Source organism: Ptychodera flava, chromosome 20 (assembly GCF_041260155.1).
Source record: "Ptychodera flava strain L36383 chromosome 20, AS_Pfla_20210202, whole genome shotgun sequence".
In the NCBI taxonomy this organism is placed as follows: Eukaryota; Metazoa; Hemichordata; class Enteropneusta; family Ptychoderidae; genus Ptychodera; species Ptychodera flava.
In genome coordinates, this window is record NC_091947.1 from 2,994,330 (window position 1) to 3,021,780 (window position 27,451).

At 36.4% G+C, this 27,451-nt stretch overlaps 2 protein-coding genes across 2 annotated transcripts in view; one reads left to right on the forward strand and one right to left on the reverse strand.

The window, feature by feature from the left end:
• Nucleotides 1-4,655: 4,655 nt before the first annotated feature.
• On the reverse strand, nt 4,656-16,775 carry LOC139119764 (uncharacterized). The gene is made up of 7 exons (XM_070683652.1): nt 16,190-16,775; nt 14,043-14,208; nt 12,702-12,934; nt 11,427-11,709; nt 11,054-11,088; nt 9,306-9,395; nt 4,656-8,272 (listed from the first exon to the last, which is right to left on the reverse strand). The coding sequence occupies exons 1-7, from the start codon at nt 16,339-16,341 to the stop codon at nt 8,068-8,070; spliced, it is 1,164 nt and encodes a 387-aa protein (XP_070539753.1). The 5' UTR covers nt 16,342-16,775; the 3' UTR covers nt 4,656-8,067.
• A 27-nt stretch (nt 16,776-16,802) lies between these two features.
• Nucleotides 16,803-27,451, forward strand: part of LOC139119763 (lateral signaling target protein 2 homolog) — a 44,702-nt gene continuing 34,053 nt past the window's right edge. Inside the window, exon 1 of the mRNA XM_070683651.1 lies at nt 16,803-16,967. Coding sequence (XP_070539752.1) covers nt 16,932-16,967 — 36 coding nt within the window. The 5' untranslated portion in view covers nt 16,803-16,931. The remainder of the gene's footprint in view (nt 16,968-27,451) is intronic.

Sequence of the window (27,451 nt, forward strand, 5' to 3'; positions counted from 1 at the left end):
CTCACTTTGGGTAGGCCATTTTCGGGGCGAGTCGTTTAATCTTTGGTGTGATTACAACAAAGTAAGACTTTAATTTACAGTAGCACTCCATCGTAACTGAAATCATTTTATTCGGGGGATCTTTGATATGAATGGCATCAAATCAAAACTTTAAAGACTTTCGGGATTAGAGCATGGACCCATGAACGTACGGTCAATGGTTTGCTTTACGCACAGTTTTGTAAAGACCATGATTAATTTACTGTATACTGTACTTAAATTTTTTCAAACTATTTTATAATCTGCTGAAAAATGCTGAGGTTTTTTCTTATTTTTCGTTTCACCATGATGGGAGAATGTTAATCAAGGAACAAACCAGCATACTTAAATTGCTAAATTTACCTTAATGCCAGTTATACATTAAAGAGAGGTATTGTGTTGATCAAATTCTTAAACCCATCTGGTTGTATTTGTTTGTGTTTTTTACAACACAGAGAATTTCTTGTCTTTTTCAGGTGTTAAAGAATGAATAAAATCGAACACAATCTACAAACTTTTCTTTTTGTCCAGGCTAGCACAACAGGATCCAGTCAAAATAGGGTTAGACCCACCACAAATTGCAACAGAATTTTTTTCTTCAGAATGCATTTCAGAGAGGTACCCAGAACAACATATTAAAAGTTTACTCGAATCCACCTTGGGGAAATATGACTAATTTACATAAATCAAATATGGCGGCCAACCATCCGACAAAATAACATAATTGGCGATATATCACATGTTAAACAAGCTATTTCAGTTATTTCAAAGTCTGACACTAGTTATTTGGCTCAGGGAATCATTTTGGAGGTATAATGTTTCATATAGGCTCTTCATTAATTTGCATAATTCCAATATGGCGGCCAACATTCCTACAAAAGACATTTTCGGTCATATACCACGTATTAAACAAGCTATTTCAGTGATTTTAAACTTTTAATATTTTTCTTGGGTATGAAGAAACACTTTAAGTGGTTCAATTTTTACAAAGAACCTTTGATAATTTGCATAAATTAAATATGGCTGCCATATTAATGCCCCATAGCTTAATAGCTTCTAATATAAGTAAGGGTTTGGTATAGTATTCAGCACTAGGAAACTATCAAGAAGAAACTGTTAAGTCCTTCGACATTCATTTTTAGCTCATATTTGGTATTGATATAAATACTAAAAAGAGCTTATATGGTGAGTCAAGTCAATGGCATCTGTATGTCTGTATGTATGTAGGTATGTATGTGCGGATGTATGTCCGTCACACGCAAAGGCTCCCATACCGCCAAAGCTACCATCTCAGTATTTGGTGTACAGGTAGATGCAGGGGTTGAGATGTGACGTTGTTTCAGTGTCAAAAATATGCAAACGAGGTAAGAAAAAGGGAAAATCCTGCAAATGTGCAGGAGTGGTGGCAATAACTGAAACAGCGCACACATCTGAGTAAGAGGTTTTTTACCTTCAACCTATTTGTATGCAGGGTACCTATTATGTGCGGGAGTGGTGGCATTAACTGAAACAGCTTATTAGTCATTTCCTGTGATTGTTAATGAACTGTGACATATTAACAGACCTGCTCAAACCAGGCCTGTGCTCAAACCATGGATGTCTATTTTTGTACATCCATGGTTGAAAGATTCTCTTCTATGCATGTTGCTAAAGTTGACCTCCAGTACCTAAAGTTTCAGACGTTATTTACTTTTGTCATTCTTGTTTTGTTTTTCTGGTTTAAATATTCCTTGTTGTTTTTCTGGTTGTGCAGAAATCATTGTCAAAACATCAACGTAGAGTTTTCCTGCACTGAACAGATAGAAACAACACTTATTGTTGATCTTTGGTATGTACCAATTCTGATCAAAATTGAGCGACACTGTATAATTGCAGTATTTTTAAAATTTTAATTTTTCTGTTAATTTGTTAATTTCTGTTATTTTGTCGGATGGCTGGCAGCCATATTTGATTTATGCAAATTAGACATATTTCCCAAGGTGGATTCAAGTAAACTTTTAATACGTTGTTCAGGGTACCTCTCTGAAATGTATTCGACTGTTAATGATTGTTAGTCTTCTGAATAATATATTCTCTTTCTGAATATAACATTGGATTCATCTGTGTAAGGCATTTTCGTAATTTGTATGGGTGTTTAACACTGTACAGTGTCTAAACATGTAATCTGTAATGTTTACTGGTAAAACAAAGACGTGTTCAAAATCTTTTGTTTTTAATTAAGACTGAACCCCTTCTTATGGATGGGTGCATCTTTATAAGATCCCCTAGATGACAGGCAAGAAGTCATCACACATAACAGCAAAAATACAATAAACACAACAAAGCTAAAATACAGAAAAAATGATATGACCAAAATAAAAAATGCCATAATACACACAAATTGAAACTTAGCACTATTGCAAACAATGTCAGATTCATAAAAACTTATGGAAACACAGACTCATAAAAATCTGAAAACTGCATGCTTTAGCAAAGGCTTACAATTAATCCAAAAACAGAATCCAACTATTACACAATACAAACAAGTACATCTTGAGTCATTTTTCCAAGTGTCATTATTCCAGATGTACATGTTTGTATCGTGTAACAGTTGGATTCTGTGGGGCTGATGAGTTGTTTGAATTAATTTTAAGCCTTTCCTAAGCATGCAATTTCCAATTTTTCGTGAGTTTACGTGTTGATCAAGTTTTTAAGAGTCTGAAATTTTTTGCATCAGAATTTTATTGCAAAACAAAATAGTTGTTTTGTTATATAGCATTTAAAAAACAATGTGAAAATTTTAGAAAATTTGACCCAGCCAGACTAGAGTTATATTCTTAGCAAATCTTGAAATTCGGATAAAAGGGAAGCAGAAAATCGGGTGATTTACATAAATTTGCATAAATTACCCCTTCTATATCATGCAACTTACGACTGCTTGCCAAGCTAAAAGGTAATCCTAACCAATTTTTAATCTTGGGTTAACAAATTAATCAAATTGGATGAATATTTGCAAAATAAGTGAGCAAAAGACGCTGCATTGGGTACAATGCCCTCTTAACAGTTTTTTCTTGATATTCCGGTTGCTAAAAACTCTGGTCATTAATTTGGCAGCCATATTTAATTTCTGAAACTTATCAAAGTGTCTTTTAAAAACATTGAACCGCAAAAGGTGTTTCTTCATGCTCAAGAAATATATTTAAACTTCAAAATGGCTGAAATAGATTTTTCAATACATGATATATGACATAAAATGTCTTTTGTAGGTATATTGGCCGCTCTATTGGATTTGTGCAAATTAACGAAGTGCCAAGGCAAATCATTGCACCTCAAAAATCATTTGTCCATGCCTAAAAATATACTTTTAACTTTGAAATTACAGAAATAGCTTGTTTAAACCTTTGACTGCTTTAATTATTTACACAAAAATTTTAATGCAATATTTCACCAATTTCTGTGAACTTTTCTGAACGATTTTTCATAAATTTTGACCAAATGGACATCATTTCCGGCAGCTACAGTTTTTTATCAAAATTTTGGCAAAAAGCAGAAAAATTGACTGTAATACATTTTAATAGTTGACAATAATAGACTTAGCGCCAAAAGGGTTAATACGTGGTATATGACAGAAAATGTCTTTTGTATGTATGTTGGCATCCCTATTGGATTTATGCAAATTAATGAAATACCTAAGTATGCAAATCATTGCATCTCGAAAATTGTTTGTCCATGCCAAAGAAATATACTTTTAATTTGAAATCACAGAAATGGCTTGTTTAACCCTTTGACTGCCGTAATTTTTCACACCAAAATTTTAATGCAATATTTTACCAATTTCTGCGAACTTTTCTGTACGTTTTTTTCATAGTTTTTGACCGAATGGATATCATTTTTCATTAGCTACATTTTTTATCAAAATATTGGCAAAAAGCAGAAAAAATGACTGTGGTACATTTTATAAAGATGACAAAAATGGACCGTGGTGCCCAAACGGTTAATACGTGGTATATGACAGAAAATGTCTTTTGTAGGTATGTTGGCCACCATATTGGATTTATGCAAATTAACAAATTACCTATGCAAATCATTGCATCTCGAAAAACGTTTGTCCATGCCAAAGAAATGTACTTTTAACTTTAAAATTACTGAAAGAGCTTGTTTAATATGTCGTATATGACCGAAAATGTCTTTTGTAGGAATGTTGGCCGCCATATTGGAATTATGCAAATTAATGAAATGCCTATATGAAACATTATACCTCCAAAATGATTCTCTGAGCCAAATAACTAGTGTCAGACTTCGAAATCACTGAAATAGCTTGTTTAATATGTGATATATGGTCAATTATGCTATTTTGTCGGATGGCTGGCAGCCATATTTGATTTATGCAAATTAGACATATTTCCCCAAGGTGGATTCGAGTAAACTTTTAATATGTTGTTCAGGGTACCTCTCTGAAATGCATTCTGAAGAAAAAAATTCTGTTGCAATTTGTGGTGGGTTAGGTGCCAAAATCTCGTAGATTGACTGGACTACAACAGATCTCAGATGCATGTTACGCAAATGTCATTGTAAAAGGGATTTCTCTTGGTTAAAAAAAACAGAGACAAAATAAATCTATGATAAAGCAATTTAAACATACACATCATATCAATAGATTAATTACAACACATATCTTTAATGAACGTTCAGTAACACATAGAAAGGAAGATCAGTTGCTTGAGATTGTCCCTTCCTCCACAGGTGAAATGAGTAGACTGGCGCCCTCAAGTGACCAATCTTCATACAGAGATCTTACAGAATTTAAAAGCTCAAAGAATAAATACAAACCAGAAGGTGTGATACTAAAAAAGAGAATAAACAACTCCAATAGACAGAATAAATAAATAAATAAATAAATAAACAGATTTATCTTTAAACATATGTCAAAGAAAGTACTGCTGTAGAAAATTTGTAAAACAAAATTTCATTTCTTGTAAAATGTGATACTTTACAGGTCGTTGGCAATTGGAACTGCTCGTATGACTATCTTGTTTACGAACATAAATTTTATACATGATATCTTGATGCATCACATCAACATATCTGCAACATCTGAATTTTAATGCCCATTATTACAATCAAATTTTAACTTTCATCAACTGCCATTGTACATTGGATGTAGTGTCTACATTGGTTGAATGGGTCCCGTTTGACCTTTTATTGCAGTTCTGATAACTCCCTCCCTTGTGGCCATGTAATGTCAATGGTAAATTATGTGTTTCAGCCTTTGTCACCTGACTCTATTGACTTGAAAACAAAAAAGAGAGTAAATGCTGTTGTGATATTCTCGTTTCCTGAAAGTTTCAAAAACAACCTGAAAGAAGAAGGAATCCTGATGTTACCCGTACTCCACAGTTGCAATAATTGCGATAATTTTCACATCAAATCCGATCAACATTGGAAATTGCTCACTCAGCAATTTTTTCTTTAGACTTTTTGTACAAATGAGCCATTTTGTATCTTGACCACATGTTAAAAGCGGCTTTTGTTGTCTCTATTGTCTTATCATCTTGTACAATGGCTTTACAGACAGTTGCATGACATGAAAGTGACAACATTGACAATCTTGATATGCTCCTGAAAACACACTCATTCAAGTTCATTATCAGCAGCAATACTGATCATTAAGTTTCAATATTAAATACCATTTACAACAGAAAGACAGTGACATTGTCTCAGTAAAAGCTTATCATTTGTAGACATGCTATACATATATGTATTCTTGATACAGTATTATTCTGTTCTTCAGTGAATATAACACCTCTAATACTTTGTACAAATAATTTATGGCAACAAAATTCTTTCTGTGAAATAGCTTCAATAATATATTACTCTCAGCAGCAAGAATACTGTACGCATTGAATGGTCACCCAGTGGTGAAACACTTGTTAAGTAACTTTTTGTATAATGCTCATTTGCATAATATTCAAGTCAAGTACTTTTGAATGTTACGATGGATTTGGTCCGGAAATAGAAATTTGCAAGGTACAGGTGCCTGAGAATGGATAGCATTGCACAAACATAGTTGTGAGGTAAAGTGTGACTTTAGATTATATGATAATATTCAGGTCACATTAGGTGTAAATAAATTCTGATATGTACAAAGCACGATCACACATGTATATCAAATATACATAAGCAACACACAGTCCGATACACAAGTTGTTCAAATATGTACACATACAGTTATAATCTAAAAACTACTTTGGATAGACAAATATTGAAATATAAAAACTACTTGATTATGTTCAATATAATTTAAAACAATACACATTATACACTGCAGATATTTGAGAATTCTGCTGCACATACAAAATATGAATATTTAAATCTTTCCACCTCCAATACAGAATACACAGATCCAACAACTCTACCATGACAAGGATGATATTGTTTTAAGATCGGTGGAGTGGAAGGTACAGTCTGATGGACAGTACTGTGATAGAATCACAGACATGAACAAAAAATGACACCACCGTACTGCCTAAAAAGTTTATTATAAAATTAGCCAATATATTATAAAGTATAATTACACCTCATGTATATAATCAGGTAGACTGGCTTAACTGCTAACTTGCTTTGGAGTAAAACATGATATAATGTGGCAGGGGGATATAGCCCTGTTGTATGCAATGATACATGTATAGCATGGCAGGGGGAAAATAGTACTGAAGCATGTAGTGATGTGGTCAGCTGTCACTTTTGGCATACTGCACAATCACTTCATGATGAATTATTGTGCACTGGTTGCACATTTTCACCGTGGCTTTGAAGAGGGTACATGAGTTCAGTCCAGCAGAATTAGACAGTTAAAGGTATACAGTCACCTGTAATCTAAATATGCCCATATATGGTCAAAGGGGCGTTCCTTGGTATTCAAAATGCCCATGTGAGGGCGCTGTTTTTAAAAAGCGGCCACCTGCTTAAAATCTGTGATTGGTTAGATTTTCCCTTTCCATGGTAACTGTGGCAAAATTGGAACAGGTGACAGTATACCTTTAAGTACAACTGTATTCTAAGTACACAAGACTTGCTACAAATAACACAGTCTCCATTTTAACCTGCCAAATTCAGGTATGGCAATGGAGAAATGGATATATAAGGCTTACAGTAGGTGTCAACTCTTGATATCTTGCAGAAAGGTTTGGATACAACAGTGTTTGATCAGTGTAATAAATTAATAACACATTATAGCAAGGCCAAGATCACCATTCCTTACTGCCCTTGATCAGACTGGTGTTCAGGACAGTTAATATTGATGATAGCCTTGCCTTCGGCTCAGGCACTGTCAATATGACCCTAATGAGCACCGTCCCCTAGGTCGGCAACTAACTGTGATCTTGCCCTTGCTATAATGTGTTATACTAATGATATGCTAATTACGATACCCAATGATGACCTTTCACCACAGACAAAGCTCTCCTTTGATAAAATATTACACTATTATCTTGATATGATAAGGACGGCTGTATTTTAATTGCACATTGATAAACATCAATCGGTGAAAAGACACTGTTGACTAATCTAGCTAATGTATATGTACCATTCTCTGACAATGATATTGAATTTTGTATGATTTTACAATTCCCTTTCCAATAGATGTATTTCTTCAATTTCAGAAATTTAGATTCTCAGCTTATTCAAAAAAGCTGTGAATTATTGACTTGGAAGTGTATGTCATATGCAAGAAAAGGACACTCTGATTTTTATCATTACTGTAAGAGGTACAACAGTGAAACTGGAGCTACCAAACAGAGCTGCATATTAAAGGAATCCAATATCAAGTAAAGCATGATTGAAACTGATCAAAACTGAATGTTGATGTAAATGGCTAGTTTGGTTTATGAAACCATTTATCAAGATGTCTCAGGGGCAGTGTGCGATACTCAGATCAGCACTGTTATTCTGGAACTTAGAATGGCTGTCAATTTGATAAGTTTCAATTTAACTAAGTATGTTTCTGAAGTTGCCCAAATGTGTGGAATATATCTGCTGAACTTCTTCTGCAGCTTACGACAGTACGGCAAGCTATACAGAGGAGAATGGGTCTGACCTGTAACCCCTGATGGCAAAGACGTCCATGTAGAAGCTGGCTCCATTCCAAACCATGATAACGAACACCATGGACAGCAGGATAACATGGGATATAAAGTATTCATACCACAGTCTACAAAACAGCATCGTTACAAGGCAGCATACCCAGGAACAGAAAAAGAACACATACAGCTGCAATCTGTTGGAAGAAAACACAATGTTATTTTTCTTTGTATTTACTTGAAGTGAGACTATCGGTTATGATCCACAGAATAATTAATCAACACACACCACTTGAGGGCGCTCAGCAGTGCACTTGATGAAACAAGTGCACAAGATATACAGCAATGAATTTTGGGTATGCAAATAGGTTATACCGGAACATTTGTATACCCTTGAAGAAAATTTGATGAGCCAGTAACTTAAAAGTTTGCTCTCTAACTAAATAAAATTTTACACCAAACGTTTATCAGTATTGGGCTGACGCCAGGAAATTTCACCAATTCCAAAATTGACTCAAAAGCTTTGGAAAATCTGAAAAGCAGCAGGCACACCGTAAACACAGTATTAATGTCGAAAGACAGGTTGAATTGAATACAACAATATAATATGCTCTTTCGTCATTTCATAATATTGAAAAACAGTGCATGTAATATGTACATCACGGACTCAATGAATGACCTGACAATGCTCACAAAATATGATGTTTTCTGTCTGCCATGTATACACAGAGCTGTCTAAATTTGATGATCAAACATAAAGAAAGGCCCAGAGCTTGCAGGGGAAGAGGAAGAGGTAGGGCTAGGAGGTAGACTTAACCCTTTGTGTGCTGTAATTTTTTCCCACCAAAATTTTAGTGCAACATTTTATCAATTTTATGAATTTTTCTGTAATGTTTTGAAAATTTTGAATGAAATGGACATCAAGTGTCATTGGCTACTAATTTTTAATCAAAATTTTGGCAACAATCTGAAAAAATTGACAAGGGTATATTTGATGAAGATGACAAAAATTGACTTTTGAGCTTAAATAGGTAAATCTTTACATTCATTACAAAGTAACGCATACTTCCAATCACCAGTGAACTAAACAGGAAACTTCGTCAATCTTGTACATGTATCTCAGAAAAGTGTTTTTCAAACAGTATTTATGTTGTTTTAACTTCCTACCAACAGATATCCGTTAAAGCTTCACAATTGTGATTTTATTCGCTAGACAGACATTATACTCACTTTTTGCCAAAAACATTGGTCACTTTGAAAAAGATACTTTTTTCATCAGCAGTTAAATGCCTGTAGCTGTCAAGGTAATCTTCTCCTGGTCTGAAAGTAATCACAATAATATAAAAAAAGTATGAATAATTATTTACAAGACTTCTGCAAAAGTAGAGAACTGCGTCCACGGGGACTAAGAAAACTGCATCTTATACACGATGAATTGTGTTTGTAACTTCCCCGGGCATTTTAACATAAATTATAGGCAGAATAAAAGCAAGAAGATCAAGAAAATGTATTTCTTTCACTGAACAAAAGTGAAGAAATTTTATTGTAAGTTACGGCTATTGTCACTTTTTATTGGACCTGTGAAAATCATGTACCAAACTCAAAAAGTACAAAAATACAATTTTTCTCTAAACTCAGGTGCACCCAATATGCCTGTCAGATTCACAGTAACTTTTAAAGCCAATAAAATACCATTCAAAATTACTCTTGAAATACATCGTGTTTGTACATTTTTGTGATTTAAGATTTATGAATGAACCTGAACTTGAAGGCAAGTTACCATTCACAATCCATCAAAAGATGTCAAAATGAGAGTTAAAACATAAAATATGGTCGGAAAAAATTGAGCGTTGCAAAGAAATATTACTTGCTTGATTTGAAATTCAGTTACAGAATAAACCAGAGATAAAGCAAAACTGGGTCATGCTGAGATAAATTTGTGTATGTCGTTAAATGCAGAAATTCTGGTAAAGTTTGTAATTTTTTTCGCTTGTATAAATTTCCATGTAACTACAAGGGCGCCCTCTACACATGAACAAAAGAGACTGTCGATGTTCAAGATAAATTTAATATACATGTATTTCAAGATGACTCACATTGTATGGTATGGCTAGATACCTATTATCATGTCACTGAATTTTGTGTCAGTAAAAACATGTCTTTACAGTGCATTGGAAAAAAAAGAATGCTGTAGGAATATTCAATCACAGATATTCCATATTTTACCATTTCAGAAGCTAGTAGCCTACTCCTACAGGAGTTATGCATATTTCACTTGAAAAACCTATTATTATTTTATAGTGTTTTATGTCAGAAAAAATATGTCCCTACAGGGAATTGGAAAAAGAAGAACGCTATAGGAATATCCAGTCACAGATATTCCATGTTTTACCATTTCAGAGGGTAGAAGCCTGCTCCGTACAGGTATTGCTGTACCGGTAATTTTTGCCACCACAATCTTAGTGCAAATTTCTACCAATTTACTAAACTTTTCTTTCATTCTTTTGAAAAGATTGGACCAAATTCACATCATATTTTATTGAGTGCAGGTTTTTATCAAAATTTTTGCAAAAATTAGAAAGAAATTGGCTGTGTACATTTTAAAACAGCAACAAAAATTGACTATGGCACTCATAGGGTTAATGAGGAACAATGCAGTGGTTCTGAGGCAGCACAAGGCAATTGCTTTCTTTTAATATACATTACAGTATTTGTGATATGTGATTTGTGATATCGACAATACAGCAGAGTAAATTTTTAGTTGATCTTTTCTCTCCAACTTGATATCAAGCAAGTACTTTGCAAGATAAATCTAAATGTTTTATAGATCTACTCTTCCATTTGTTATATTATTCAATTTACTGCTACTTGTTGCAATTCAGAGGCAAGCTGACCACCGCATGCTGTGATGTCAAACTGCATTTTGAAATTGTAGTTGGAAAGTACGCAAAACATGACTGAATGTGAGTGCTACTTACTTGATAATGTGATGAACAAGAACCATATACATCAGCTGTTAACCAGAGAGGAAAAGTATAAAAGTTATCAAAAAGGCACAGGAATTCAAGGAATTCCTATTACTGTGGTATTGTAACTTCTTAAAGGTGCCAAACACCCTACTATACTCTTACATAGTGTCATTCAGAGTGTATTTCATCCCGATTTTATGATACAGAAAGCAAACTGCCATACAGAACAATAGGGTAGCACCATGTACCAAAATCTTGGAAAGGGGAGAAAGATTTAAAATTGACATAAGTTTCAGAATTTCTCTTGGGATGATCTTTTTTGTGAGCATTTGTTCTGAAGAAAGTGAAACTGTCACCGTTTGAGACAATAGTTTGAACTCACGCCATGAAATATGTAACAACCCAGTGGTATGGCTACAAGCCAGAGGAAGCTACCGGTGGCGTGGTCTTGCACGAAGGGCTTGTACCAGTGCTGAGATATGGATTGAGGATACCACCTTAGTCCGAATGACAGATAGGCTGGCAGTAAATGGATGAAGACTGATGTCATCTTGTCAAGACTGTGAAAGACTAGTGAGTTCCTGTAGACAGGGATTGCCCAAAGCAGGGGACCATTGGCAAGCGCAAAGACAATGCAAAACATACCCTCATGGCTTGGGACTACCCTGTTAGAGAAAGAAACACATATGTCTCTTCTTAGTTGACTGACATTAAAGCCCCTATAGCTGCGAATGTGTAACAAACTGATCTCAAAATATCCTCATTTTTCCAAAAGTTTTCATTGAATAAGACCAATTAGAGACTGAAAATGTGTATAACACTGTCATAAGTGTCGAAAGTGGCATGTACATTCAAACGTTTTAATATCGTTTTAGATTTCGCGCCATTTTCAAAACCTAAGAAAATAAAGATTTCAACAACAAAATGTTGGCCATGGTGTGTTGTACATTCAAGCAAATGGCATCATACTTGTTCCCGGTATGATCACGATGTGTATGTGCAGGAAATACTGCTTTTTTGTATTTTTCTTGGGGGGGGGCTTTTTATGAATGCAGCACCCGTTTATTATTCAGCCTGTTAAAACGTATATGCATGGTCCAAATCAGTGAGCAGTGATACTTCTATACACGTCCTTCAGTTAGCACATTTACACAAACCAACTTTCGTTTGAAAAGAAAATCATGAAAATGATGCATAAAATTAGCAGCTATTGGGGCGTTAAGATTCTATTGAATGCCTGAAAATTGAGAGCATGAATCAGAGAATATGACAGGTCAATGAACTGCACTACGATGACTCATCCCAATCAAGCAATGTCTTTTCAACTTGTCAGTATTTGAAGTGCTAGAACCAAACTCTTCACACTGGGGCTTTGATTTTTCAAGTTCACTTGGTATTATCAACTTATTCTAACAGTTGGCATGATGTATACACTATCTATCCTTGTATTGAGAGTTCCAGACGTGTTGAGAATTTCATAATACTGCTAAATTATGAGATAATTATATAGAACATTACTTCAAAATTATAAAAATAGTTATAATTCAGTTTAAACCTCAGTTTGATTAATATTATAATTATTTACCTCCATACCCTGTTATCTGTAACAAAAATATCTTTACACTGAAATAACAGCAGCAAAAATTGAGTACCTTACCAAATATACACCATGCAAATGGTATTAGCAAAGTAGCAGAAATCCAGAAGGAAATACTGCCACTTTTTATTCCAGTAGAGGACAATTCGTATCACCACCAGTATGGGTGCCACCACTGTGTAATAGTATGGTAAGAGCCAGTGTATGTTGAACAGGCCGTACGCCCATACGATAAGGCTTGTGACTGCTATCACAAAGACTGACTTTTCAAGGATGTGTCTTTTCTTTGCCACCTGTTAAAGAGGACATCATGAATTTGAGAAATTTCTTCATCAATTTTCACCACAAATATTTTATGTTTCACAAATTCTACATGATAACAAATCAAAGAAGTATGGTACAAAATCTGACTGTTACAAGAAGGTTGCAAGTGTTTGTGTGGCAGATTCCAGCAGATAATGATCAAAATATATTTCTATGGGCAAACTCTATTCCCAGCCTAAAAAAGCAATGTTTGCAAAACTCAGTGATTATTTCAATGCTGATTTTGACATACATGAACACCTTCTAACATAAAAAAATCTAGAAAATTTTACAATTAGGTGAATTTAATAAAACAAATTTCAAAGAGGAAACTGAAACATTACTGAGCAAAAGGAAAGCTGGTATTGTAGTAGCTTAGATATAAAAACGATGACAAAAACTTCAAAATTTTTCAGAAGAATTACTTTGATTTCCTTCATCTCTGTTATTAGTTTCATCATTCTGGAAATTGCTATCAGGTACAATCTGATATCAACTCTAATATTAATAAGATGTTTCGTGTATTGAATACATTGAATGGAACAGGATGATTTTTTTCGAGCAATTCAAGCCGCTGATATTAAATTCCTGATGACTGAAATGAAATAGTCTCACCACCTCTCTGACTGTGAAAGTCTTGATAATCTCACCACAATGATTTTTTTGCACTGGTGTCACTGGTTGGCCATTGAAATAAAGCTTTTCTCTTGCAATTTTTTACCCTTTTTAGTTTAATTAACTCGATCACAACTGACCTTATTTGTTCAAACATCATACCAATGACGGCTATTTGACAATAGTTTGCTTTGATTCATGCCTGAAGTCTGAGAATGAGGCTTGCTCGCTTAAATGCAGTATATACCTTTCCACTGTCCAATAAATCAAAGTACATAATCTGATCAGCACAAATGTTAAAAGCTATAGATTCCATTGTACGTGTAAAACACTTCTTTCACTGTCAACTTTGTCTACCAACCACTGTCAAAGGGTCAGATGAACCAGAGCTGGCAAAACATGGGTGTCTAAATACTGGAGCTGAAACAGTCAGGGGTACTGAGATTTTGAAGCTTTACAAACTGCTGAAACTTGGAAACTGACCTGAATGAGGTTAGTTTTACTTTCTTTGTCTTTTTCATCTTGTGCTACGATGTTGTCAACAATTCCATCCTCCCGTCTAGGTGATGCTGGTGGACTTCTCTTGTACACAGTGTGTTCTGCACCACCTGGCTCACCATTGCTCTGTATGCTATTGGCAACCCCACCACTGTAGTAGAACACACCATTGAAACTGTTAGCACCAAGTCAGTCTTCTCCACAGTTCAAATGGAAATATCACATGGGTATCAATTTACATAACAATGCAAAAATTTGCATACTCCTTTGTTGTGAAAATATATTCTTTTGAATGCATCATATTAATAGATGGGCCATCCCTAAAAATTCCCTTCTGGAGAACCGTGCAAAATTCTCTTTCAATAATTTTCACATATACTGATTTGGTCAACAAGTTATCTTCCTCATGATGATTACAAAAAAAATTCGTGCAGACTAAAATCACGAGTTAGTAACCTGCGGTCAGTTGCTGTTACGGATTGTTTCAGATTTTGACATTGGCACTACACAATGGAATTTGTGAACTATTCCACTTTAACGGGATCAAAAGTCATATCTCGGGAGGTGTGTTAAAAAATCGAACGATGTAATTTCATGATAAGAGCAAAACATATTTTGTAACAAGGCTAGAAGTATTGATAAAGATAATGAATCGCTGTGGGTCCATGGCTAGGGTGGTAGTTTTCTGATTGTCTTTTACGCCCTGATTTTGACTTCAGACGACCTATCAGAAAACCACCTAACAACTTCCCATCGTTGGTCGTCTTAGACTGATAAAGTACATTTTGTACATACATTTATGTACGCAAATGACGATAATACACTAAAAGATGATGACATATAATATTATCCCATAGTTTAATGAGGATATAGGCTCAGATGGGGGAGGGGAACAATACTGATGATATAAAACGGTGACAGAGTACTTGTAGTACACACTCACAGTCACACTCACGGTGTTGATTCATCTACACACTGCAAAAATGATTATATTTATATGGAGTGCGATGACGATACTGACAAGAACCCAAATACCAAGGGCAGATTCTATTGACACCCGTTTGACAATAGCCTCTGCCCTTGGTTCTTGTCAGTGTTGATTCATCTGCACACTGCAAAAATGATTATATTTATACGGAGTGTGATGACAACGCTGACAAGAACCCAAATACCAAGGGCAGAGTCTATTGACACCTGTGTGACAATAGCCATATAGGGCTTCTCAAGGCTATTGACACCAGGATGTCAACAGCTAACTGGCCTTGTCTTTGGCTATTGACACCCCTCCCGTTTTTTTGCCAGTTGGCCTCAATAGTTGCCAAAACTTAGGTTAGTAATTCTTAGCAATATGTATTTTATTGAGAAATCCAAAAACTTCTTTCTATATATCCTCTGTGGTCATCATATTGCAGTCCTACAGTGCCACTGTAGACCATCCCAGTAACCATGGCATTGGATGTCAATAGCCAACTTGCCTTCAAGTCAGTATTTGGACCATTGACACTCCTCCCGTTTTTTTGGCTAGTTGGCCTCGTAACTCGTCCAAACTTAACAACATGTATTCTATTTAGAAATCCATAGAATTATTTCTATATATGTCATTATTATAATTGCAGTCTCTATGTGCCATTGTAGGCTACCTAATAGGGGTGTCAATAGCAAACTTCACAAACAAAATTAAGCTTTTATTGACCCCAAGGTGTCAACAGTAAAGTAAAGTAAGCCTTTATTGAAATCGTATCCCAATTGGGATCTTGATCATAACAGTGGGATCTATTTCTACAACATCATGAATAACTCTAACCATGGAAAAAATGGCACCAACTTATCAAAAACAAGAAATAGACGACGTAACTTTGCTCTATTCTGAAAGGATTCGAGTATGGGTCGGGGGTGTTATATGGAGCGATAGCGCTTTTAGTGTAGTACTAGTAGAAAGGTGTTTTCTATTACGCTAAAAGCGCTACTATAGTATCAAATATAATGCCATGTGCCTGTGTATGGTTATGGTTAGACACTCCGTCCCCTTCCCCCCCCCCCCCCCAAAAAAAAAAAAAAAAAAAAATTACAATAATACAATATGCCATCAAGATAGTTAAATTTCTGTCGCACAGTACACCATCGGCATATACCTTGTTTTGTTGACAGTCTGTTCATTACCATCGATCAGATACTGTTCAAGTTTGTTCTCCACAATCCCCACTGTCGCCGCAGGAACACGATCCTCATCATGTTCTCCAACAACAAGTCCGCTGTCGCCACTTTCAGACGTTATCCTGTCCATACCTCTTGTAATAATTTAGTCTGATGATGACGAAGTCTCAAAGTTTCTCGTGATCATGTTTCAGTCTGCTAATGCTACAGGATGGGAGAAACCGGTAGCACATTTGAGACGGTGCCGGTGGTGCCTGCATGCGCGTTGTCCTGCTCAGCCTTACCTTTTTATTACCCTCTTACCTGGATGTAAAGACGCTTTTGATTGGACAAGGCGATATAATTAAGTTTCACTAATACTTATGTGGATATTAGAGATATATTGCCATCTAGGGTATTACATTGTTAATTAAGACTATAAGTTATTTACAAAAATGCTGTCAAAACCGCATAAAAGTAAAACTGTAATCGAAACTAGAACGTATCTTTCCCAGATATATACAAACGCCTTCAATTCCATGGATCCATGAAAGTATGCGTCAGGCGTGGAAGGATTACGCAGGCGCACTGCGAGGTCAATAGGTCATTTCCTTTTCGTATCTCCCTAGGACAGCATGAGTGAGTTTGTGACGCGCAATGGACATTTCCCTGTTTTCGCACCCAGTTTTCGAATACTTATAGCTGCCGTCGCTTGATAAAGAAATAGAGAACATTTTAATAATGTTTTCTTTACGAAAATGGCTTTACAAGCCAAAGGTAGGACATAGTTTTTCCTTCAATCATCTCTCTAAATTCACAAACCGAACGCCCATGCGAACGGCACAAAACTGAACCAGCCGCATGCTAAGTTGCTCTTCGGTTTGTTGACGTGTTTTTGTACTTCTTCTTCACGGTTTTGCTTGTGCATATGTGTAAATGATTCCTGAACCTAATGATTTTTAATGCATTTACTCATTTTATATGCGTAATATGTAATACTGTTCGCATGATTCACTAAACAATGTGTATTTTCCTGTAAGGCGTTAGAACATGCGATAATTTGTTTGTCTGGGTCCGAAGCGTGAGGCGAGGCAATAAAATGACAATCGCATGTAGTAGTCTGTACATCTGCACTTGTCCGCATTTATAGATTTCACCAAACAAAAATCGCTAACAGTCTGCTTCCGGTGTCTCTTCATAACGTTTCGGTGCATTACGTTTTTCAGAGATGATCTTTGTTGGTGTTTTGGTTGTACAGAACACCTACAGAATGACTTTACAACTACATGCCTGTTTATCAGTCTATATTGATATTTGTACTGGCACATAACAGGGGCTGGCGGCGTAAAATGCTTAACATTTGCAGGTTAATCACTCATAATAGAAATCACTGATATGCTAGTTTTAACACAATTTTTGTTACATACATAGGATGGTCACATAATATGTATATTTATTGTGGGCGCTTTTTCCACTTTTATCATTTTGGGTGAGGTCAGTCTATTTTCAAAGTCCATGGAATATTCCAGTTTAGGTACTGTAGTTACAGTTTTCTTGTATGTGATACTCCAAATAGTCAGAAATATTCATAATGGATTGATGTGTTGTATATTGTTTGCACAATTATGGCAAAAGGTCAGCATGATTATATTGGTATGTATATATACAGTATATGACTAATTGGAAATTTGTATCTGTGGGTGTCAGCTTCCTCCACAAACGTCAGGCTTTGAAACCAGTACATAAATACAACCACATGTGGACCAATATTCTAGTAAACCCAGTATATGTGTTTCCCAGTGTACCTCATCCTGCCAGGCAGTGTCACTTCCCAATGTGCCAAGTCAGTAAAATCGGCATTGATTGAGCCAAATCTCTATGTATTTTCACCTACAGTACTTTGCATCATGTGTTTTAGGAGATTTGGTCATCAATAATCAGATTTACAGTATCTAGGTATTCAAAGGGCCTTCAAATATTCTTGTTTTTGTTAAAATGCAACCAACTTGACTTGATGGTGACATATGAGCTTGACAGGATAAGGTTTGGTTTGCTTACAATCTTTTCCATTACATGCCAACTTTTGATATGTGGTATGTATTTAAAAAGCATAATAAAAACAAGCCCAAGTAAGAACAGTATTTTCTGAGTAGAATTCTTCTAAGTGCAACTATTATCACTGTGTGCATCTTTAACATTTCTATGAGTGTTTTTCCAAAATAATATCCGTACATGGAAAAAGCCAGTAACTTTTACCTGTAAAAATTTGTTTATTGGAAATACATGTAAAATTTTCTGAATTCTTTGTCATTTGAATGTGGTTTTCTGATCAGTCACCAGAACAGTAAATTCTCCAAAGAAGAAAATGATGTCATACTCAAAACATTTTAGATGAGCAGTGTTCCGCTGTGCATGAATGTTTTACACACGTTGTTATTATTATTAACAAGTGCAGAAGTCCAGGCTTCAAAGTACATAGGTCGACAGGCTGCATATGGATACTATTTGAGTCCAATGTGTTCTTGTTAGTCTGTGGGAAGCCCTTCCCAACCACAGGCAGTGTAATAGTAATGCACTGCCTCACTAGCAAATACAGGGCTGTGTGTCCATGGCATTGTATGCCTTCCACCACAACCCTATCAGACTGTATGGAGAAAACCTTCACTCTCAGTCATTCAAAATATTGCTGCCCTAGAAATGGTGTTGTCTTAATCTATGTCCAAACTACTTGCTTTAAGCGATGCATAATAGAAGATAAGTGGAAGCTACACCACAAGGTCAGCTACCAGCCACAAGTCACTTTTAGCTGGTAGTTTAAGTTAATGGGCAGTTAAGATGTTGTGTTGAAACTACTTCATAAAATTATTTTTAAGGACAGTTATGGCATTATTACTCTACCCCACCGTGGTTATTGGAAGAACGTCACTGAATTTAGAACTTAGGTCAAATTCTGGGCATAACACTCTCCTGAGAGAATATCTTCTGCCATTCTGATTAGGTCCACAATATACAGTACCATCTTTTTCTGTCAAGTCATACAGGACTCTGTTAACAGCCCTGTAACACTGAGAACGGATACCTGCAGGTAAAGCTGTGCCTTTCAAAGATATGTCTACCGGTATATGCAGTGTTCATCCGTGATGGCATCAACAGGGGGGGTGTTCCCCTTAGCAGAAAATTTAGGGGGATTTCACCAGTTCATGTGTTCTACTTGCAACTCTATTAAAGGTGTGACTGGGACCATTTCATGGGGGGGGGGAGGGGGGGCTGTCCCCTTGACAAATTACTAGGGGGTGCCAAACGTCAGCAGAGGGAGAATCCCCATTCCCCTGTCTAGGTGAAACACTGTAGATGATTAGTTCAAGGAGACAGACAAAGATAAATTTGGTTAATCACAAAAAATTGGAAAGATTAAGCAAGTCACAAAATATTTACTGTATAATGGTTATCAAATGCTGTTTTGTGTTTTTAAACAGAAAAGTGGGAGATGCATTGAAGGGTGATAGTGAGTTATTGAAGGTCTTGTTGTGTGGGTGTAATTCAATTTGAAAATGTACTCAGGATATACTTTTGAATCCTGTAAAATGGACAGTACAGTATTTTGCATCAAACGACTGAAAATATTACATTTTCCCATTGGTCATGTTTTCTTTTACTGGTAACAGACAAATTGTTGCTGTGAATTCAATCCTCTGTTTGACTAGTTTAAATCATTGGGTATATATTTTTTCAGCCAACGATATAGCTAGAATAAATACAACTTCAACTCAACAGACAATTATTATTGTAATCATCACATACAGTGTATTGAAAACAGAGATCCATCTTTAGACTAATAGTCGACATTTAACAAATGTCATGTCAGATCAAATGGAATTGTGGGAGATGATTTGGCTTACAAAATTCATCTATAACCAAGCATACATGCAGATGAATTCAATGCATCATATAGTGAACTCTAATGCTTTGAGAGAAATTTTTCCATGAGAAAAGTCAGCCAATGCTTCTGTACATGTAACTGTTCTTTTATCTCAGAACGTGCTGACAGATACAGTACATAGTATGTAATTATCGTATATTAATTATGGTAAAAGTCATCCCTTGTATCTTGTTACATGAATCCTACTACCACTTTCATATTTTAATGTTTGATATTACAGTTGAATGTCTTGTATTAAGAGCTGATTATTCAAGATTTATGAAGATGAGAATATTTCTTTATTAGGAAAGTGAAAGTGTCATCTTTCAATTGTTAATATTTATGGATGCTATCAAATTATTTTCCCAACAAACAGTTGATCACATGCCATAAGCAAAAGTGTGATACATAACTGTCAGTGTGTAATGAAATAACTGAGGCAAAAAGCATTCAGGACTGATAGCCTGGCCATGGTCTGTGTAAAATCTACTTTTTTAAACAAAGTGAAAATCAACAAGGTCAAAGTTTTGATTTACTTTCTGACAGACTTTGGTTTTAGATCAAGGAAGTCCTTGGTTTCAGGACAAGATAGAGGATATCCGACCTTCAGATTAGACTCAATGACTACTATGAATGTTTTGTCATATTTTCCTAAAAGCTGTCACATTGTAATTTTTTTTTCCCAATAGAAAGTCACTCAGACATTCTTTGCTAACAGTATTTGGCCATGGTCTTACAAATTGTAACAATGAACAGTGTGTGCATACCAATAATAGTATACTAGTTAATTTTGCTGCTGTATGAATCTACTGCATGTGATTGTCATTGTAGAGACAATTCAATGAGACAATTCATTTTTTTTACTGATGTTGAACAGTTTATTTAACTGACTTAAAATCTTGTGCAAATGTAAAGACTGGAAAAATGAATTTGAAACACATTAAGAAATAATGGCAATGTGAGATCTATACAGTATTTATGGTGTTTTTTGAACAGAACCTGTAAATTAACTATTTCCTATTGAGATCTTGTTCATGTTGATGTCCAAATAATGTATGCTATTCAGTGTAGCTATCTGTTGGCATGGAAGATTTTATTTTGTGCCCATGCTACCTGCCAATCAGCAAATGAGAGAAATACAAGTGTCATCTGTGATATTGAAACCGTATGACTATTCTAACCCTTTTCCTGCCAGACAGTATCACTTCCCCGTGAGCCAAGTCAGTAAAAAGTGGTATTGAGCCAAAACATGACATATCTTCACCCACTTGGCTTGGTATGTTATAGCATCTTAAGTCCCAAAAAATCAAGTTTACAGTATCTGTGTTTTCAACAGCTTTTAAATGTATTATGTTAAAATACACCATATGGAATATGTTGTGTTTCATTAATTTTCACCATGTTGACCTGGTGGTGAAATATGGACTTGGCAGGAAAAGGGTTAAATGCTATGGAGCTGCAATTATCTTCAATAAAGAGCGTTGAATATTGGAAGTATAAAATAGAAGATTCGGTCTTTAATGATCTTCAGTATTGCTTTTCTGCTGCCCACTTGCTAAATTAAAATATGCTGAGTACATGTGATATATATATATATATATATATATATATATATATATATATATATATATATATATATATATATATATATATACACACACACACACACACACACACACACATATATATGTATATATATATAATTTATATATACTAGTATATATATTGTCCTCGTGGGAAATTACAGTGCTCGATGCTAAAGCAGAGCATTATAAACAATTGATTATTAATTATATATATATATATATATATATATATATATATATATATATATATATATATATATATATATATATATATATATATATAGATATATATTATTTGTTTAACATGAATATCAAGAAATATAAAACAAAAAGCTATCCCTGCATCAGTCTTCTGCTTATAAACACGTCCAAATTTAATGAATTTAGAACTACCGGTACCATGTGACTCCAAGTTTTATATGTTATTGAAATACAAGCACTGTCACATGTTCGTGTTGTTGACACATACATCTTGGCACAATGCTTGTTTTCTCTGTAGACAAACAACGCATATATTGTAGGCCTTTTGACCCTAGTCACACTGTTCATACAAGTACTCAACTGTTTTGTGATAGCCTTTTTATCAGTTATTGACACCTACGCACTGAAACACTACCCAGTCACAAGACTCTGACAAAAAGTCAACATCAGCCGTGCAGACAAGGCCCACAGCATCCAATGATGAACTGGTCTGGGTACTTTTGAAATTGAATTCCCTCCCAGCTGTACTGATAAGTGTAATTATTTTCTTTGGCTAATTCTTCCAGAAATGACGCAGAATCAACTGAGTAAGTGATCAAGACCAAGACAAGTTCAGCAATCAAAATTATTGCAATAAATACATTTTGTGAAGGTGTGGTACAGGTACCAGTGTGATGATTTGTACATGAGTGCAGCTCAGATATAGTGCTATTGAAAGTAAACCTATGATACAGTGCTATATAAAGTAATATCAGTACTATATGGATCTGCCGAACAATGCAAATAAGTACACAGTGTCATCATCATGTACCAAATTTCTGATATGTAAATTGTGGGGATCTAATAGCTTGATTGTTAAGTTGTAAAATCGAGTTGAATGAGACTGTAAGACAATCATAAATTGTTACACTCACACTCAGTGCTGTAAATGGGTATGAAGGTACGTGTACATGTAATTACCAGTATAATGTTTTTGTATTTTACACGTATTACATGGGACCTTTGCATGGAAACATATTACAGTTTGTTGTAAGAACTCTCATGTGACCAGAACACTTATAAACAGATACACATAGATATGACATTGTTTAATGAAAACTCTTCAAGAAGAACAATTTCATATCCAAAAGGAATGCATCTCAAGAAGTATGTCGTACATAACAAAAAATTGAGTCTGTAGCTGGATGTGAATTTGAACATAGATATATAGATTATGGAAAATTAATGCAGTGTTAAGTATTATACTTGATAAGAATAAAAACTGAACAGTTCAAATTCAGTATCACACACCTTACACCGGCAGATTTCTACATCAACAGACCACTGGCAAGTGTTTTGCATTCCATCATATGATTCTTCAAAAGTCCATGGTTTGAAATAATTCTTTTGCCCGTATGTACACTGTGCATGTTACTTGTACGCCATGTGTCAACATGCACCAACATTCCAGTATATGGTTGCAGTTCATCAACAACATATTCCAAGTCATCCTCCCCACCATCCCACAGAAGTTCTGTTTTGTTTGACGATATGGTCATGTTTGGTCTACTTTGTGTGTATCATCATTGCTTCAAAATTCAATTCAGGGCCTAAGGTAGCATCATACATATCCAGCTTATGTTTTTGGCCCATGGATTTCATGTTGTCAGTGAAGGTATTTAATATTTCTTCAAAACATGAAAATGTTAAAATTTTGACATTCAAAAAACCATAAGCAGGGTAATTGAACATGTTGAGGTAAAGATATATGCTGTATTATGTTCAACATGAACTGTGTATAGTCTCATAAGCTCCCTGCACCAAAGTAACATAGACATGCCTACATGTAGTGTAGCATTCACCCACTATTTAACCGGTTCACCACCATAGTTCAAACCAGTCCCATTGTTTTGTATGGTACAATTAGACCTCCATACAGGAAAATGGGGATGAGAGGGTTCAAGTGTCAAACTCTCTTTAAACTTATACCACTTACCAAATTTGTGAGAACCTTCTAAATTTGAGCCATATAGTTATACAAAAAATGGTGAAGCAATCAAAGTATATTGTAAGTTACCCCCTGCACATGCACTCTCAGGGAGGATACATTTTTGTCCATAAAAAAGGAATTTTCTCACTAAAAGTTTACCCTTTCATACTTTCTAGTTTTCGACAACGGGAGTTTAAGGGATGGATCACTCCTGTATTGTGAGTGACTTGTTCATTTGCTCATACATGTATCTACACAAAATAATACATTTTCACAACAAAATAATGTGCAAATGAAAAATTGTCTGCCCTTCTTCTTTCCAAACTGTAGAGATCACTGACATCGTATTTTAATACAACTTGTTTTTCACAGCAACATAAGATATTTGTATTTTGAAATGGCATGGAAAGGGTGAATTTATCTCTCAGATTATTATTCTTATGTTTCTGTAACAGACTTATCAAATTTTGTGATTCAAAGATGCTTTTCTGATGACTATGACAAAATAAATGTAGACAGAGAAACTGCAGATGAACCGATAATCCCATGTAGACTGGTAATAAATATGATAAATGTATATTATAACAAGATAATAGGATATTCTTCTATCAAGGCAATTACCACTACACAGCTCCATGTTGTCTTGCGTGTGACATTTGACTCAGTTGAGTCAATTTTTGAATTTTTGGAAATATGAAATTTCTTTGCGGAAGGCCCTATACCAATAATGTACATGTATAGCATTTTCCTTCATCAAAGAGATGTGTGTTCAGACATTGGCGCATATAGATTGGAGGTCAGGTCAGAGTGCTGTAGAGAATGTCATAAATGTTAAGCATGCCGCATGCTAAGATGTGTAAATCCTAGTTAACCTGTATATACATGTATGTATCTTGGCTAAGATTTCACCAGTACAGTCATTGGAACTACCCTCAAAGGTCGTATGGTTCCCATAAGACCAATGTAAACATAGTATCTAAGATACGATGGTGATTGATGAAAGTTTAAACATGTCTGTCATAATCTACATTGTATAATTTAAATGTTGCAGCTAAGATGATGAGGTGCATCTAGATATCGTGCATGAAATACATTGTTTGTAAACAAGAAACTCGCACAGGCGTAGTTCAGATGACTGTTTCCCTTTAACCCTTTTCCTGCCGAGCGCCCCTGTCCGTTATCCTGCCAAGTCGGTCAAAACCGGCCCCCTTTTCCGTGTCTACAGAAGATAGGCTCTCCTGCACGCTTTCCTGCCAGGCATTTGGCGGAAAATACCGCATTTTCGGGGTACGATTACCGACCATAGACTTCAAAAATTTTTGCATGCCCGTATAGAGGGGCAACCGCTGATGAGGTTGTGTCCAGAAAATGACGAGGTCACGGGCGTTGTTTGCCCCGGGGGACGTGCACTTTTATGCCCTTTTCTAGCTTACTTTCGCGGAAGTAAAGCTCGTTCGCCGGCACACACGGCCACACCGGGGAAACATCACCTCTCTCGTGGGTTAGTAGAAGACCCAGGGGTTAGTGCTATGGGTGCGGGAGCACCCTCAAACCTGTCCTGTTCCCCTGGGTTGTGTCACTTGGCCACGTACTTTGAACGACTTGGAAGAGTCGCACATTGCAGTCTGCTTTGACGTAGTGTCAACGACATAGTTCCGCCATTGAAGGAAGGCGTGTACGTAGTTTGGCCAGTTCAGTGAACACTTAGCTCGTTAGTGTTACCGTTTCCTAACACGGTTAGTTGTGCAGTTGTTACTAAGGTGCAGTTTTGTACCACCTTAGCTCTGGACAGTGCAACTGCTCTATGCACTAACCCCAACGACAGATGGTTGGTACAACGTCTACGTCGCACGAGCACAGCCTCCGTTGGGCTGTGCCCCTCCCACGTGATACAACGCACGTTCATCCATTACTATAGCGTCCTTACGGATCTGCCAAAAACGAAAGTGGGGGTAAAAACAAAACAAACGAAAATATGCGATCCATAGATAGTATTTTATTCGGGAATAATTTACATTATGCCGAACAATAAATCTCGGAGTCTGTCTCGACGTCCGAGTGCATGGTCCGTGTTTCAAAAATTATAATCGGGGTGGCAGATCCGTGTTTCAAAAATTATAATAGGGGGAATTGTACAAAATAATCCGTCTAAACAAAACAAACGAAAATATGCGATCCATAGATAGTATTTTATCGGGAATAATTTACATTATGCCGAATAATAAATCTCAGAGTCTGTCTCGACGTCCGAGTGCATGGTCCGTGTTACAAAGATTCAATCGGGGGATTGTACAAAATAATCCGTGTTTCAATTTACAATCAGCGGGATCGTAAAGCACAAACAAACGGCACAACCGTGCTCAAAATGTGATCATGGTCCGTGTTCAGAATACAGTCAAGCCACTGTTAGGCGAAGCTGTCCCCTGTCCGTTATTTACGTCGGGTTCTCTTGCTGATGGGTGTCGTCGGGGCTGTGTGAGTAGAGGTCTGCACGCCAATGCTCCTCTTACCTCGTAGCATCATGCGATGATGAAAAGCCGCAAAACACTCGCCCTCGTGAAGATGAACCCCGCACAGACTACATCCTTTGGACGTCTCAGACAGTCGTCCGCTCGCAGTGGTCTTACCCTCTCTGCTACATACTTTACAGCATTTCTGCCGCCCCTCCAAACGGCTGACAACGTGCATCGGCTGATTTTGTGGATTGATGTACGAGGCAAGAGAAACAGTGGCCTCGACCTCTCTCACACTGGGCTGCGATCGCCCACAATAACCGCCAATGAGTTGTTTCCCGACACGCAGATGAAACATCTTATGGGTCAGCTTACTATCAGGGTGTACATGCTTGAAGCATATATATGCATTTACCAGGGCAACATCAATCAGGTAACATGCCAGATATGTCCACCATCTGTGGTTCTTGCGCCCAGTGTGAAAGTACTTGCGCTTCTGGTTGGCTCGGTCGACGCCTCCCATGTACCGGCGATAATTATACAGCGACAGAGGCACTTGTCGCCGCTCGTCTCCCTCCCCCACTGGCACGCACTCCAAGGGTGGATAGACCGTATTCAAGATCAGCACCTGAGCGTTACTATCCTGATAAGCAGTGATGTTAAGACGAGAGTCCGTTCTGGTCGTGGCTTTCATATCCCCAACAGACAGAGGAAGGCGCTTCCTCTTACCCGGCGGAATTAATTGAGGGGGCATGGTGCGACGATTACGGCGGTTAAAACTCCCGACCATGTAGATCCCGGTCTCCATCAGCTCTCTAGCAGTAACGACCGTGCTAAACAGGCTATCACAGAATAGGCTGTGATTATATCCACAGAATGGCTGGACCAGCTCCATCGTAATTCTTTTCACCACACCTCGCTCCTGCCGTCTCCCATCAGTCCGATCCCGATATTTCACACCTAGGTACGGTGCAAAGTTAGCTATGTATGCAGTGGTGGAGTCGCACAGCTGCCATATCTTGAAACCGTCTCGATCAGGCTTATGCGGTAATCTCTGCTTAAATTTAGAACGGCCCTTAAATCGCACCATGCCCTCGTCGATGGAGATCTCTCTACCCATCTTATAATTATTT

Bases quoted from the DNA above. Each gene is read 5' to 3' on its own strand.
- LOC139119764 (XM_070683652.1), bottom strand. From the start codon at position 16,341: ATGGACAGGATAACGTCTGAAAGTGGCGACAGCGGACTTGTTGTTGGA. The intron at 14,209-16,189 runs GTATATGCCGAT...GTTCTACTACAG, and splicing joins CAGACTGTCAACAAAACAAG to TGGTGGGGTTGCCAATAGCA. The intron at 8,273-9,305 runs GTGAGTATAATG...TTCTTCCAACAG, and splicing joins ACCAATGTTTTTGGCAAAAA to ATTGCAGCTGTATGTGTTCT.